The sequence below is a fragment of the Durotheca rogersii genome (genome assembly GCF_024521655.1).
Source record: "Durotheca rogersii strain YMJ 92031201 chromosome Unknown GGS23scaffold_39, whole genome shotgun sequence".
Taxonomy (NCBI): domain Eukaryota; kingdom Fungi; phylum Ascomycota; class Sordariomycetes; order Xylariales; family Xylariaceae; genus Durotheca; species Durotheca rogersii.
In genome coordinates this window covers 249,352-262,683 of record NW_026251270.1, presented here as the reverse complement: position 1 = coordinate 262,683, position 13,332 = coordinate 249,352, and the positions used below count along the sequence as shown (strand labels likewise).

General features: G+C 53.4%; 4 protein-coding genes across 4 annotated transcripts; 1 reads left to right on the top strand and 3 right to left on the bottom strand.

Moving 5' to 3' along the window:
- Nucleotides 1-750: 750 nt before the first annotated feature.
- On the bottom strand, nt 751-1,948 carry GGS23DRAFT_600903 (uncharacterized protein; the record flags this gene model as incomplete). Its single annotated transcript, XM_051519139.1, has 2 exons — nt 751-1,245; nt 1,421-1,948. 2 exons carry the CDS (start codon nt 1,946-1,948, stop codon nt 751-753), a joined length of 1,023 nt encoding a protein of 340 aa, XP_051367720.1.
- A 186-nt stretch (nt 1,949-2,134) lies between these two features.
- On the bottom strand, nt 2,135-2,822 carry GGS23DRAFT_349015 (uncharacterized protein). Its single transcript, XM_051513118.1, has one exon. It carries the CDS (start codon nt 2,775-2,777, stop codon nt 2,316-2,318), a length of 462 nt encoding a protein of 153 aa, XP_051367719.1. The 5' UTR covers nt 2,778-2,822; the 3' UTR covers nt 2,135-2,315.
- Nucleotides 2,823-6,873: 4,051 nt separating this feature from the next.
- GGS23DRAFT_600902 (putative hexose transport-related protein) lies at nt 6,874-8,800 on the top strand (the record flags this gene model as incomplete). Its single annotated transcript, XM_051519138.1, has 4 exons — nt 6,874-7,081; nt 7,142-8,353; nt 8,414-8,553; nt 8,636-8,800. The coding sequence occupies 4 exons, from the start codon at nt 6,874-6,876 to the stop codon at nt 8,798-8,800; spliced, it is 1,725 nt and encodes a 574-aa protein (XP_051367718.1).
- A 190-nt stretch (nt 8,801-8,990) lies between these two features.
- On the bottom strand, nt 8,991-13,136 carry GGS23DRAFT_348904 (DNA mismatch repair protein Msh6). Its single transcript, XM_051513117.1, has 5 exons — nt 12,794-13,136; nt 12,685-12,735; nt 12,457-12,625; nt 9,995-12,390; nt 8,991-9,941 (listed from the first exon to the last, which is right to left on the bottom strand). Exons 1-5 carry the CDS (start codon nt 13,055-13,057, stop codon nt 9,261-9,263), a joined length of 3,561 nt encoding a protein of 1,186 aa, XP_051367717.1. The 5' UTR covers nt 13,058-13,136; the 3' UTR covers nt 8,991-9,260.
- Nucleotides 13,137-13,332: the final 196 nt, after the last annotated feature.

Below are 13,332 nucleotides of genomic sequence, written 5' to 3'. Positions count from 1 at the left end.
ATTAAGCTCCTCTTTTATCGGTTTATTAACTATACGGCGTATTAAGTAGGAACGAAAGATATAAGCTCTAAAGGTAGCTTAACGGATATTCGTACCGTATAAAACCATACGTATAGCGACGTTTGCCCGGATTTAGGTATTTTTAAAGGCATTACGAGAATTAAGAAGAATTTAGGAATAAGTTAATAATAAGATAAGTTACGAAGGATTAAAACTAATCGAGAAATTATAGGTTATTTAAGTAACGGTATCGCGTTAAAAAACGCGTTCGTAGGTCTAAACGCGGTAGTCCGTAAAGGGGTAATCCGTAGAGCGGTATCCTAACTTAAATGCCAATATAAGCAGTAGAGCCGCATCTTGCCCCTTAGATATATTATAAAAGACTATCAACTTCCTCTCTTTTTTTTCCCCTACTCTCCGCAATGTCCAGTCTCTCACTCGTTGTCGTGACAGTGGCCTGCTCGCCGGCAGTCGCCCCGTTTCCGTGCCCCTTTATATTCCCCGTATTCGCCATGCTATGCCAACACCTCAAACGCCTAAAACCTGTGGAGCAGCCGCAGGACGAAGGATAGACAAAATAGAAAGGTATTCAGTAGCCGTCTTATAGAGCACATTATTCGTAATTCAAGGATAGAAAAAGGAAAACAGAAACGATAAATAAACCAGAGGAAGACCGTGCACGGAAATCTTGACGAGAGGAGCGATGAGATGGAAAGCAAATTGGTGTACACGAAGAGACATTCGTCAACGTTAAATCATATCCTCTCGCCGCATGGTGGAAGTGTGCCCGCCGCTGCGGCCCGGTCGATTGATGATGGCGTCGATTCCCATGTCATTTGGGAGCCTCTGCCCATCGCCCAGGTAGGGAGATCCTCCCTGCGAGTGAGAGCCTGCCATAGCAGTGCCATAATGCGCGGCCACTGCCGCTGTCGAGGATACAGAGGAGCCGTAGCTTGAAGAGAGTCCGCCCGTGCTAGCTGTGTAGTTTGCGCCGTAAGGGTGGCTATTGAGAGCCATGTGGTGCATGCCGCTGTGGTAGCCACCGCCGTTGCTACCGCCTGAGCTAGATGCGGTAGTCTCGGGGCTACTGTACGAAGCATCGAGGTCATCTACTGGTGTCAGACCAATGCCGGAAATGCCGCTGTCGTCGTCATACCCATGGATTGGACCACCAGTTTCTAGCCGCTCGCGGCGAGACGCCGACCGAGCCGCAGACTGAAGATTCTTGAGCCCGTTGTTCATACACTACAGCGAACCAAATAGACGTTAAATTAGCCGGTGTGAACTTTCCGTTTGGCGTCTTTTTTGATCCCCGATCCTCCCTAAAGAAAAGAGGCGGGAGGAAGTGGGGAAGGAGGAAAAAAGATGCATTCTTTTTCTTGGAAGTGAAATGTAATAGCCGGGAAAAAAAAACCCTTACCTTTGCTTCAACAACGATCCATTTCTCTCCGGTTCGCGCCGCTAATGGCTGCCAGATCTCCTTTCGCATGCTCATGTACTCCTTAGCCAAGCGCTCGAGCTTCCTGTTATCCCAGTCATCGGCTCCCTTGCGCTCCATGAGCCTTTCATGGCGCTTCCGGCAAGCATTGGGCGACTTGGTCGGGAAATAACTGCTCTGAATCTGGGCCCAGTTGAGCCCCTGCTGCCTCGCCATCACCAAGTTCTGGTCATCGTGGACAGTCCAAGCTCCAGAAGAGGGGCGGTTCGGCAGCGGGGCCTGCGGTACGACGTCTGCGGGATAGGGGTCGTATGTCTGCGCCTGCATCGGGGGCTGCGGCTGGGCGGAAGACCCGATGGTTGGGTAATATGCCGCCCCCGTGTTCAGGGGGAGCGACGGCCGCGTGGTATAGATGGGGACCGGAGCCGACGGCGCAAGGGAGACAGGCATCTGGTTTTGATTGGAGTAACGATTGTGGCTCGAGCTTGACGAGCGAGTGTGCTTCGGCATATTCATTGGTAAAATGCGGTGCGAGAGCGCGGTGTACAAAGCGAGATACACAGAGGTGAAGGAGTCCACACGTATAGGATTCGGATTCGAATACAAGGGGAAGGTCGATTAGTATTAGCGATCTGGTTTTGCGTTTCGGTGCCCGGTCCGTTCTTCGACCTCGCCCGGAGGTAAAGAATGCTATGGCGCGGAGAGTGGGACTGCCGGGAGCGACGCGGAGGATGGCTCGTATCAAACGAAAGCTAACGACGACGAAGGCAGCGGAAACGGGGTTTGGTGGTGGTGGTGGTGGTGAAACGAACGGGGATATCAAGGGGAGATGAAGAAGAAGCGAGGAAAAAAAGAAATAGGCCGGTGGATGGTATAGTTAGAAGGTCCGGGAGGGGAAGGTAAAAGACCCAGACCAGGTCGCGAAACGGGCGTGGCTACTTATAAAAGCAGCGGATGTCTTAGGACGACGGCGGCCCGTAGCTGAGGGCAAGAAGAAACATGGGCCCAAAAAAGGCCCGCAGATACACGCAGAGAGAGAGGGAGAGAGAGGGAGATGCTGGGTGGCCGGCCGGCTATGGCGATGCGGGACCCAGAGGCTCGGCGCTGAAACAAAAGCTGGCATGGTAGTAGAGCATACGATCTGGGGCGACGGGCAAGTTGGGAGGGAGGGGGGGCGAAGATGCAAGCTGGAGCCATGAAACTTGGGTTGTGTATCTGAAAGAGTGGATAGACTGTCGACGGGCCTTGGATATTGGCTGGCGAGGTCGGGGATGGCGTCTGTCTGGAGTCGGGCGGCTAAGGGGAAAGTGGCCCGGTGTGGAGGGCGGCTACGGGACATGACGGACAACGTGAAATGGGCTTGGGGGTCGGATACTCGGTCAAAAATAGCCAGGGGGGGGGTGGACGGGTATCAGTAGGCGCCAGCCTTATAGGGAAAGTCGAACAATTCTGCCGACTATGCGCGCGCGCGCGCGCTTGCCTGCGATTGCGACGGTGCGGCGAACCAAGGTGAGGGACGATGATGCGAGCCAAGGCGGCACCTTCCTCGCAAAGAGGTCGCGGTAACCTACCTGCCTTAGGGAGGTAGCTCCTACCTCCGGGTACCTCCATCCGGTACCTAGGTATCTCTCCTACCTACAAGTAGGTACCAGGTACCTACCCAGGGTAAAGTGCCTACCTAGAAGTACTTGGTAGGTATGTCCTTCCGTGCAAGATGTGAACCCTCCCAACGCACCTGCCTTAGGTACCTACATAGGTACATTCTGTCGGCGGAAGGCACATGACTCTCGCTTTGCGGGTTAGGGCAGGTACGTGCGTCTACCTAGGTAGGTAGGTAGGTAGGTACCTCACATACACGTGATGGAGAAATTCCTCTTCCTGCAGCCAAACTCCGCGATGCAAGAGAAAGAATAGAAGGATAGAGGGGCATTTTCCCTTCTTCTCTCCCTCTCTCTTCCCTCTTCGGCCAACCTGTAGCCAAACGTCAAAGCATCCCTCGACTCAGACCCGAACGCACGTTTGAACCGAATAGCGGAACGGTGCCTTGCATGTGTCGCGAGGGGGGCTTGCGTTTGCCAGAGGAGAAGGAGAGGGGGACGGGGCGTCGCGGCCGCCCAGGACGTAGCGAGAGCGTGGCCCCCACGAGGAACCATGTATGCGGGCCTGCATATGTACGTCCGCCCGCCCGTCCGTCCAGAGTCGATCTCTCTCTCTCTCTCTCTCTCTCTCGCGTCCGTTTTGGGCTACGAAAGTCGACCGTTCGACCAGCGCAGCACCGTCCCAATCGATGGTAAGCGAGGTCTCGAGCCAGCGTTCCAACGAGAGAATGCGAATAAATAGAACAGAGAACCACGATTTCTCGCCCGGCGTGGACATCCGCTGCGAGGCGTCACCTGGGAACCACATAACATGGTTGTTTCAGTGGAGATGGAGAGGCGGCATTGGACGAGACCCCTCGAGCGGGACGGTGGAGAGCGGGACGGCGACCGAACCCCTGAAGGATAAACAAAGGCGGGGATGGAGGCGCGCGTTTAGATTCGACGCTAAAACACCCACGATCGGGTAGTCGGTTCGCCCACCAGCGCGAGCGGAACCTGCGAGAAGCTCGCATCCGAACCGGCTCAGCCTTTGTTTCCCCAAATCTGCTTCACTGTCCGTGCATTTCCAGTCATGAGTGCTGGCTTTCTCCCTTTTTTTAGCTTCTCGGTACAACTTCTAAGGAGACAGTGGGAGGCGGGATCTTTAAACGCCGACGGCTTTCGCTCTCATGGATCCGGGAGATTTGGTTCAACGTTGGCGACCTATTTTTATCGCCAAGGTAAGGTACCTAGCTAACTACTACTCTGCATACCTAACTACCTAACCTACCAACCTTACGTAGTGGCTATCCAGCTTGGCGTCTTATGACGGCGGATGGGGTATCACGTGCCTTTCCTTGGCTGTCCTGGGTCGTCCTGGGTCATCTCCCCCCCCCTTATCCCGCCCCGCTGATCTTATTCGCTAGATCTGTTTCCCAAATTCGGCGTCACCCAACCCATTGAGAGATAGAGAGACCTGTCGATGGTCTAGGGCATATTGGACTTACATACTAGATGTATGTAGGCGTGCGCAGAGATATTCCCATGCTACAGATATACCTAGAAGCTACGCCATGGAGGGACCTACGAGCACCTAGGTAGTGAAGATGCCCTAGTAACTCTAGGTGGGTACCGCTTCCTTGCATATGGTGGTGATGAAGGGTCTCGACAGCACCCCTTCCTCTGCCTCATACTAGGTAGTAGACGTGCCGGGCTACCATGCTACGCAAAGACCCCGTCTTGAATATATAGATACCTTATGGAGGTGTGCCCGGGCGGTGCCTAGATGTTAGGTACCACCTGTTTAATTGGTTACCCCAATGTCTCTTCGTCCAGTCCGCCCTGTAAGCACGCCGACCAGATATTAGACCCGGCAAAGGCATTTTTACTACCTAGTAGATATGCTCCCACATCGTCCACGCATTCTTCCCTACAAGGACCATATCCTGATCGCCAAGCTCCACACGGCTACTAAGCGGCCGCAGCTACGTGCGTTTCTAGTATGGAGAAGAGCGGCGTGGGTGGTAGACCCACGTCGCTCGCCGCCGTGTTGGTAGCCGCAGCGCATGGTACCAACCGTGACTTGTCTTCTCTTCGGTAGGGTCCGCACTAAGCGAGCTTCGATAAGCGCAATCCCGACGACGACTGGACACCCGGCGTTGACAACTGAGACGGTGGCCCATCCTTTGGTCGTGCGCGACTGGGGAACCTTGCGAGGTGTCTTAATGGCTGTTACGTATTGAGTAGGCGGCTTTGGCGGGATTTCCAGATTGCTCAAGTCGCCTCTCGTGGGTCGATTCCTCATCGGCCCATAACAGCCTGTGCGCATCGTAGGCTTAGGGGACCTATCAAGCCCGGACCATCTTCGCTACGACCATCTGTCAACCATCTACGGGGCAAGGGGATGTGAAGAAGACCAAGTCGGCCAGGTGAGCTGGGGCAAGGATCCGCACCCCTGCCGCCCTATCGCGCTCGACATATAGTCAACATTTACTAGCACCTATGAAGCTATTCACGGTTGTACTGCAACACGGATTGAGAACTACCTAATCTCGAGGCTGGCACTTTGCCTTTATTCCGCCACGGCATCTAGGGATGCACCCGCTTCGCCAAGCCATCGCCGTGAAGGAACATACCCGACTGACTATCCGCCGAGAATCTACCCGGCTGCAAGTATTCAGGATACTAACACTGTAAGCTGAGAGGGTAAAGCACAGTAAAACTTACCTACGAGCTCGTGCGTTCCGGGCCTGGTTTCCTGTTGAAGATAGGTATGTACGCATATACAGAGTATACGTACTGATATTCTACTGTCGGCTTCAGGGAAAAAAGAAAGCAAAAAAACGCGCCGCCTCACTAGACGAGCTTGAGCCTAGATCTAGCCTAGGGATCGGAGAAGCCAATATTCTCTTCATGAAAACGTCCTGTCCGTATCTAAGCAACATCACCAATGGGTCGACTAACTTGTCCGCTCTCCAGGAAGCTCAGAAACACACCTCACGGATCGCCACCCAATGATACTATGTCCCCAAGCCCGGGGCAATTCAGGCTAATTTGGCAACCCCGGTCAAATTGGGGATATATATGCCGGTGGACACGGACGGGACCGACAGCTTCATGGTTACCCCGAAATAATACTCCACACGTGAAGCCTTCTCCAATCTGACACCATGGTTGCAGGCATATCGCAAAGAGCCATCCTTATAGGCGGTATACCGGCTAGTCACAGTATAATACCTGCTAACTCCAGATGGACGGCCCAGGGAAAACCATTATCTCATATTATGGATTCCTTCACGTAAGTACTCCCGCTTACACCTATAGGATCGGCATCCAGCGGAATGGCGATCGGCTAGCCAAATACATCCATTGTAAGCTGGTGACTTGCTATTATCTATCCTCATAAAATCAGCTGGGGAGGACCGGCTAGCTACGATCTAACCACGTCGTTTTCGATACCCCAAATGAGCCTATTTATCCCGCATCCTTGTCGTGCCTGACGGCGACCCTAGGTTTTGCTTTCCAGGTTAGTCCTCCGCTAGTGCTGGGTATAGCATATGCACACGTCCTACCCCGTGTGGTCCTGTCAGGAGTAGACAGCTACACATAGTTACCCAAGTCTTCCCTTGGCAATTATTTCCGGAACTCCATATGGAGAGGAATTTAATTGTATATATATATAGGTGTCGGGGTAACCACAGTAGCTGTTGGTAATATGCCGCATCCATTTATCTCAACTCCATTTGATGAATTAGCACACCGGCTCCAAGTTCTTATGACATCTCTTCCCCACGTCAGAGTGACTACGAAAGCTTAGATATACTCATCTCAAACCGTCAACTTTCGTCCTCGGTCACAATGGTTGCGGGTGCCGACACGGGAGCTGCTACGTACAATGCGGCCCTCAAGCGCCGTCAAGCCATGATGGGGGCGTCCGGTCCTATGGCCCTGGTCACGAATTTCAAGGTATTCAGGGTCGCCCTCTTTGCCTGTATCGGTGGTGTCCTCTATGGCTACAACCAAGGCATGTTCTCGGGTGTCCTGGCTATGCCCGCTTTCAAGGCACGTAAGTATCAGAATACATAATACCGAGATCAGGGGTAACCGTTCTAACGAGCTATGGCAGATATGGGCGAGTACGATCCATTCGATGACTCAGCCGATCAGACTAAGAAGGGATGGTTAACTGCTATTCTCGAGCTCGGTGCCTGGGTCGGCACACTGCTGTCGGGCTTCGTCGCGGAGGCCCTCTCGCGGAAATACGGGATCTTGGTGGCAGTGACAGTCTTCATTCTCGGGGTCGTCATCCAGGCAACGGCGCAATCCGGCGGTCACAACGTGATCCTCGCGGGCCGTTTCATCACCGGTATGGGTGTCGGCTCGTTAGCCATGATCGTGCCCATATACAATTCTGAAGTGGCCCCCCCAGAGGTCCGCGGCGCGCTCGTGGCACTCCAACAACTTGCAATCACCTTTGGCATAATGGTAAGCTTCTGGATTGACTACGGCACCAATTACATTGGAGGAACCACCCTCGGTACCCAAATAGACGCTGCCTGGCTTGTGCCAATCTGCCTGCAGCTCTTCCCGGCGGTCATCCTGTTCGCGGGAATGATATTCATGCCCTTCTCGCCGCGTTGGCTTGTGCACCATGATCGAGAGGAAGAAGCACGCAGGGTTCTGGCGAATCTACGTGGTCTCGCCCCGGACCACGAGCTTGTCGAGCTCGAATTCCTCGAGATTAAGGCTCAGTCGCAATTCGAGAAGCGCACCATAGCGGAACATTTCCCCCATCTGAGGGAGCAAACACCGTGGAACACCTTCAAGCTCCAGTTTGTGGCCATAAAATCCTTATTCCAGACGAAGGCGATGTTCAAACGTGTCGTAGTGGCCACCGTGACCATGTTCTTCCAGCAGTGGACCGGCATCAACGCCGTCCTATACTACGCACCCAGTATCTTCAAGCAGCTTGGGATGGACGATAACGTCACTAGGCTATTGGCTACCGGCGTCGTTGGGATTGTCATGTTCGTATCCACTGTGCCGACAGTGTTGTACATCGATCGTGTAGGGAGGAAGCCCGTCCTGGCGGTGGGCGCTGTCGGGATGGCCACCTGCCACATCATCATTGCCGTTATTGTCGCTAAGAACGCGAGCCAATGGGCAACTCAGTCTGCGGCTGGCTGGGCTGCCGTCGTCATGGTCTGGCTCTTCGTCGTACATTTCGGATACTCTTGGGGACCCTGCGGATGGATCATCGTGGCCGAGATCTGGCCGCTTAGTTCTCGTCCTTATGGGGTCTCGCTCGGCGCCTCCAGCAATTGGATGAACAATTTTAGTACGGCGCATCTTTTGATTTGAGATACCATACCTCCGTCGTGCTAACACGCTCAACTAGTTGTCGGCCAAGTTACGCCTATCATGCTTAACGAGATTGGCTATGGCACGTACATTCTCTTCGGACTTCTCACATTCATAGGTGCTGCCTTTGTCTGGTTTTTCGTACCTGAGACGAAGAGACTGACACTCGAAGAAATGGTGAGCGCACCCCCCCCCCCCCCCCCCCCAATTTTTCTCAACCCTCTCGTGCGAAGGCTGACGAGAAGGAAAATCATGATAGGATGTTATATTCGGCTCTGAAGGCACCGCCCAGGCCGACTTTGAGCGTATGGAGGAGGTCAACAGAGACATTGGGCTTACTTCCATGCTCCAGGGCCTCGGTGACGGCCCGGGCAATCACGGCAAATTAGAGAAAAAGGAGATCACCGAAGATGGTCAACAGTGACGCAAAAATGCGAGACAATCTAGATGAAAAGTTGACTCTTCAGAGTAGAGGCCGCTCGACATTTCTTATCTGTGCTCTCACCTCGAGCAACGCGTCCACGAGGCGCCGGCGGCTCTTTTCCCGCCCGACTCATGTGTTATAGTACTAGCTGATCTAGCGCTTATATATCGAAGTGTAAGCAGCAGGCTCCTAATGCCGTGCCACTACAATCTATCTACCGACATCTTATAGCTCACCAGTCGACAGGGTACTACGCTGGGCTATCGTTTTGAAGCATGCCTGAACGTTCTCTAGAGCCCATTAATATTAAACTGACTTATTTACCTATCCTGCCCAGTCTATCTAGCTAGAACCCGCCAACTCCGCACACATAGGTCCTAAATACGTACATAACCCTACGGCTCGAAACTGGCCACAGCAACATGACTTGAATAGATACATTTTAGCGCTATCCTACCTGTCAGAGAGCCTCGATAGCCTTTGTCAGCACCTCCAAGCTTCGCGTATTGATACCTTCGTCTTCGTCCTCGTTCAACATCGTTGCGACATCGCTCAATATGCCTAGAGGGATGTAGCAGCCTTCTCGCGCACGCTCTAGGCTCTCTTTCAGCCTGCTCGTGTGTTCCCACTCTTTGGCGGCAACCTCGGCCCTCTCGATGACGCGATTTGAAATTCCACACATGGCTGCACAGTGCATACCAAAGCTGCCTTCGGCTACGCCGTCCTCTAGTTTGTATAGGAAGGTAATGCGGCGCTGCCTTTCGTCGACCTGTATCTGCATGCGTTTTGCTCTGATTTCAGGGTGGTTCTCGAATTCGGTGGCAAGAGAGTGATAATGGGTTGCGAAGAAGCCGACACACCCAATGTGGGTGGCAACATGATGCAGAACGGCCTGAGCTACGGCGACTCCGTCGTAGCTAGAAGTGCCACGGCCCAGCTCGTCTAGGATGACAAGGGTTCGCGGAGTGGCCTCGGATAGGATTTTCTTAGTCTCTGACAATTCGACAAAGAAGGTGGATTGCGCCGCAAAGATATTGTCATTCGCGCCCAGGCGCGACATGATACGGTCGCAAGGCGTTAACCGGGCCGACGCGGCCGGGATGTAGCAGCCGATCTGCGCCATGATAACCGCGATACACGACTGCGCACATCGTTAGCTGGTGGAGGGGCTCTAGGAACGAGCGGTTGACTCACCATTCGGAGAATCGTGGATTTACCGGCAGCATTTGCGCCCGTCAGAAGATTTATCTTGGCCGAGCTGCCGCCGAGTACGATATCGTTGGGGATGAAATCATCGACGGTATTGATCATGCAAGGGTGCCGGAGTTCCTCGAATTCGACTACGCTGCGCTCTTCGTCTACGAAGACAGGGCGGCAGCTCGGCTCGCCCAACGACGAAGATGCCTTCGCCAGACTTAAAAGGCAGTCCAACTGGGATACGATACGAATGGCCTGCAGCCAAGTGTCGTAGTCGACGTCAAAACGCTTGAACAACCGCAGCGCAACTTCCCGGACGAGCTGAGAGTGAGTCTCTTCGGCCTCCTGAACCTGGCGGACGAGGTCTGTTAACTCTTTGAAGTAGTAGCGTTTGACACTAGCTGTCGCCGACATCTGCTGCCAATTCTTGGGGACTTTGACTGATTTGGGTGCCTCGATCTGGTAAATCTCCTTCCCTACATCCGTGAATTTGAGGGATTTGGTCTTCAACTCTTTCTTCTTCTCGTTGAGCAGTGTTTCGAGGTCATCTTTAATTTCAGAGATTCTGTCGTGGCTACTGTCGAAGTCTTCCTCGATACCGCGCCCGGGCACCAGAATCTTCTCCTCTCGAGCCCTCTTACGGTCGAAAGCGGTCTTCCAGTATGACAATGGCTCATCGAGGTTCGGCATATTCGAAACGAGACGATCGATCAGACCACAACCGGTCGCGGGGGTGGCGAGGAGGCCTATAGTGTCACCAATCTGCTCAAACCCTTCGAGAACTCTTACAAAGTCCTCCGGACGACAAGCCCCGGCATGAATTCGTGATATGAGACGCTCAAGGTCTGGCATTTTCGTCATCTGCCACGACAATTTATCTCGAAGCGCGAGATCTGCGTTGAACATGTCAACGGCGTCGAGCCTCTCGTTGATCTTTTGTATGTTGCAGAGAGGGTGACACACCCATTGGCGGAAGAGCCGCTTGCCAAAGGGAGTGACACATCGGTTAAGGAGGGTAAACAGTGTCCCAGCTGGCCCGCCATTCACGGAGTTCGCGAAGATCTCGAGGTTAATAAGACTTTGGCCGTCTAAAATTAGCGTGCCATTCTTTTGAATGGGGCTGTACCAGGTGAAGTTGCCCTGTGATAGGAGATTCCGCTCGATTTTCAGCACTCCTAGGTACTGGATGAGTGCACCGAGGGCAGAGAGCAACAAATCTTTGTCTCTGGCCTCGGCCAGAGCTTTTGGCCAGTGCTCTTCCGCCCCTTCGTGTTCGGCAAAGTAGCTGTTACACTCGAGTTCTCGCCGGGTAAGATCCGCCTCCCAAAACTGCGTCCCGGATCTGAAATGATTCCATATGGTGGTGGGGGAGGTATTGTTCTTGAGGATTCGCAAAGCTTTGGTGGAGATGCGAGACTTTTCGAGGAGAAGCTCCTGGGGATTTGTTTGGGCAACGAAGGTCTCAAATTTGGTAAGGTCCACATCATCCTCAAACTCCGAGATGAAGAATTGGCCCGTGGCGGCGTCGACAAAGGCGATGCCGAATGCAGGATGGTCGCCCACAACCGACTCCTTGATTGCGACACAGTACGTTGCCGTGTCATCCTGGAGCATGGCACCATCGACCAGCGTACCGCCAGTTAGGATGCAAGCGAGCTCCCGACGTATTATCTTCTCCTGTTTCTTCGCCTTAACGTCAACCCTTTCCCGCATCTCCTTCCCCAGTGCCGTCTCCATCTGGTCGACGCGGGCGACTTTATAGCCCTTCGCGATGAATTGATTGACCCACATGTCGAGCGAGCTCTCGGGAACACCAACCATGCGCATGTTCACACGATCAGTGAGTTTGAGGTCGAACAGCTGGTGGCCTATGGTGGCGTCGTTCTCGTAAAGCTCGTAGAACTTGCCCTTCTTGAAGAAGACAACGGTGTCCCATAGCTTCTGCTTGATCTCCCAATATTGCTTTTCGAAGGCCGAAAAGTTGTCCCATGCCATCGGAGGGACGTAAACAGTCGATGGATCATAGTCTGGGTGGGACGGAGGATTCCGATTGATGTCCTTAATAGCTGCTAACCAGGGATATCGCTCCTCGGGATCGCGGGTGTGTGCCTTCTGTTTTGTCGCAGTTTTCGGTGTAGGCTGGGAGGCTAGTCTATGTTTCACAGGTTCTCTGCTATCGGGATCGTATCGCCATTGCTGAGCAGTAGACGCGGATGGAATATCGTCTATCGCCTCATTATCACTATCCCTGTCGATCGCCTCTTCGTCATCGCGGTTAGAAACCAGGGGTGGCGCCTGCGAACGCTTCCGAGAAGCCTGAGGTTGGTTGGGGCGTTTCCGTTTCTTTGTCGGGGCATCCGAGTCGTCAGACACGACAAAATCGGCCATCTCGTCTACGGTAGGCTGAGTCAGGACTAAAACACCACAGTTCGCAACAAGGCGCACCCGTTAATACGCACCATCTTCATCAGCAGCGACATCCTTGTTGTCCTCGTAGTCATCCTGGTCGTCGTCAAGCACCCGGGTTCGCTGGCGGCCGCGTCTTCGGGCTTGGGAGGCTTTCATGGTTACGAAGACATCATCACCATCGTCGTCCGAGGACTCGGCGTAGTTGACGGTCTTTTTGGCCTGTGCGACGGGCATCAGTGGGAGAAAAATACGGATACGTGCGGACGGGAAAACTGTACCCTGCGAGTTGGACTGCTATCCATAGTGATAGCAAGGGTGGAAACGCGGTGCTTAGCTGGGGCGTTAGCAGGTTGTGGTGAGGAAGAGGAGCGGATTGTCTTTAAGTACCTTTATAGTGGCAGCAGAGTCGTGATTTTCTTGCGAGTCAGCAGGCTCTAGGCCGTCACTACTTGGGATAGGTGTAACAGTAGAGGGTTTCCTGTTGGATTTTGTAGTCTCTTTAAGACACGAAGCGGCAGGGGACGGGATGGGAGAGGATTTGGCAAAGAAGCCAAGAATGCTCTGTTGCTTTCCGGTGGCTGACGACGGCGTTGGGCCGGTCTTCTTCGATAGAGAAGGCGTCTTCTTTGCAGGTGTTCGTGTGTCCCCCATCTTGGCTAACCCACACAGTCAATTACCGCCGACGTCTCAATGATGGGAGAGGTGTAGTAGAACGATGACTGAGCAGCTAGCCACCAAGTCACTGCCTCGAAAGGAGCAGGAAGTTCTACGAAATGTGGAATGCGCTCTCCTTAGGCAATTAAACAGGGCTACAGAGGAAGTTGAGTTGTAGAAGAATTCCGTCGTCTGTCTAGCCGGTAATACGTGCTTGTTCTGTTGGTAGTGGTAGTGGTAGTAGAAGGGGAGGTGGGCAGAAGCGCATTGAA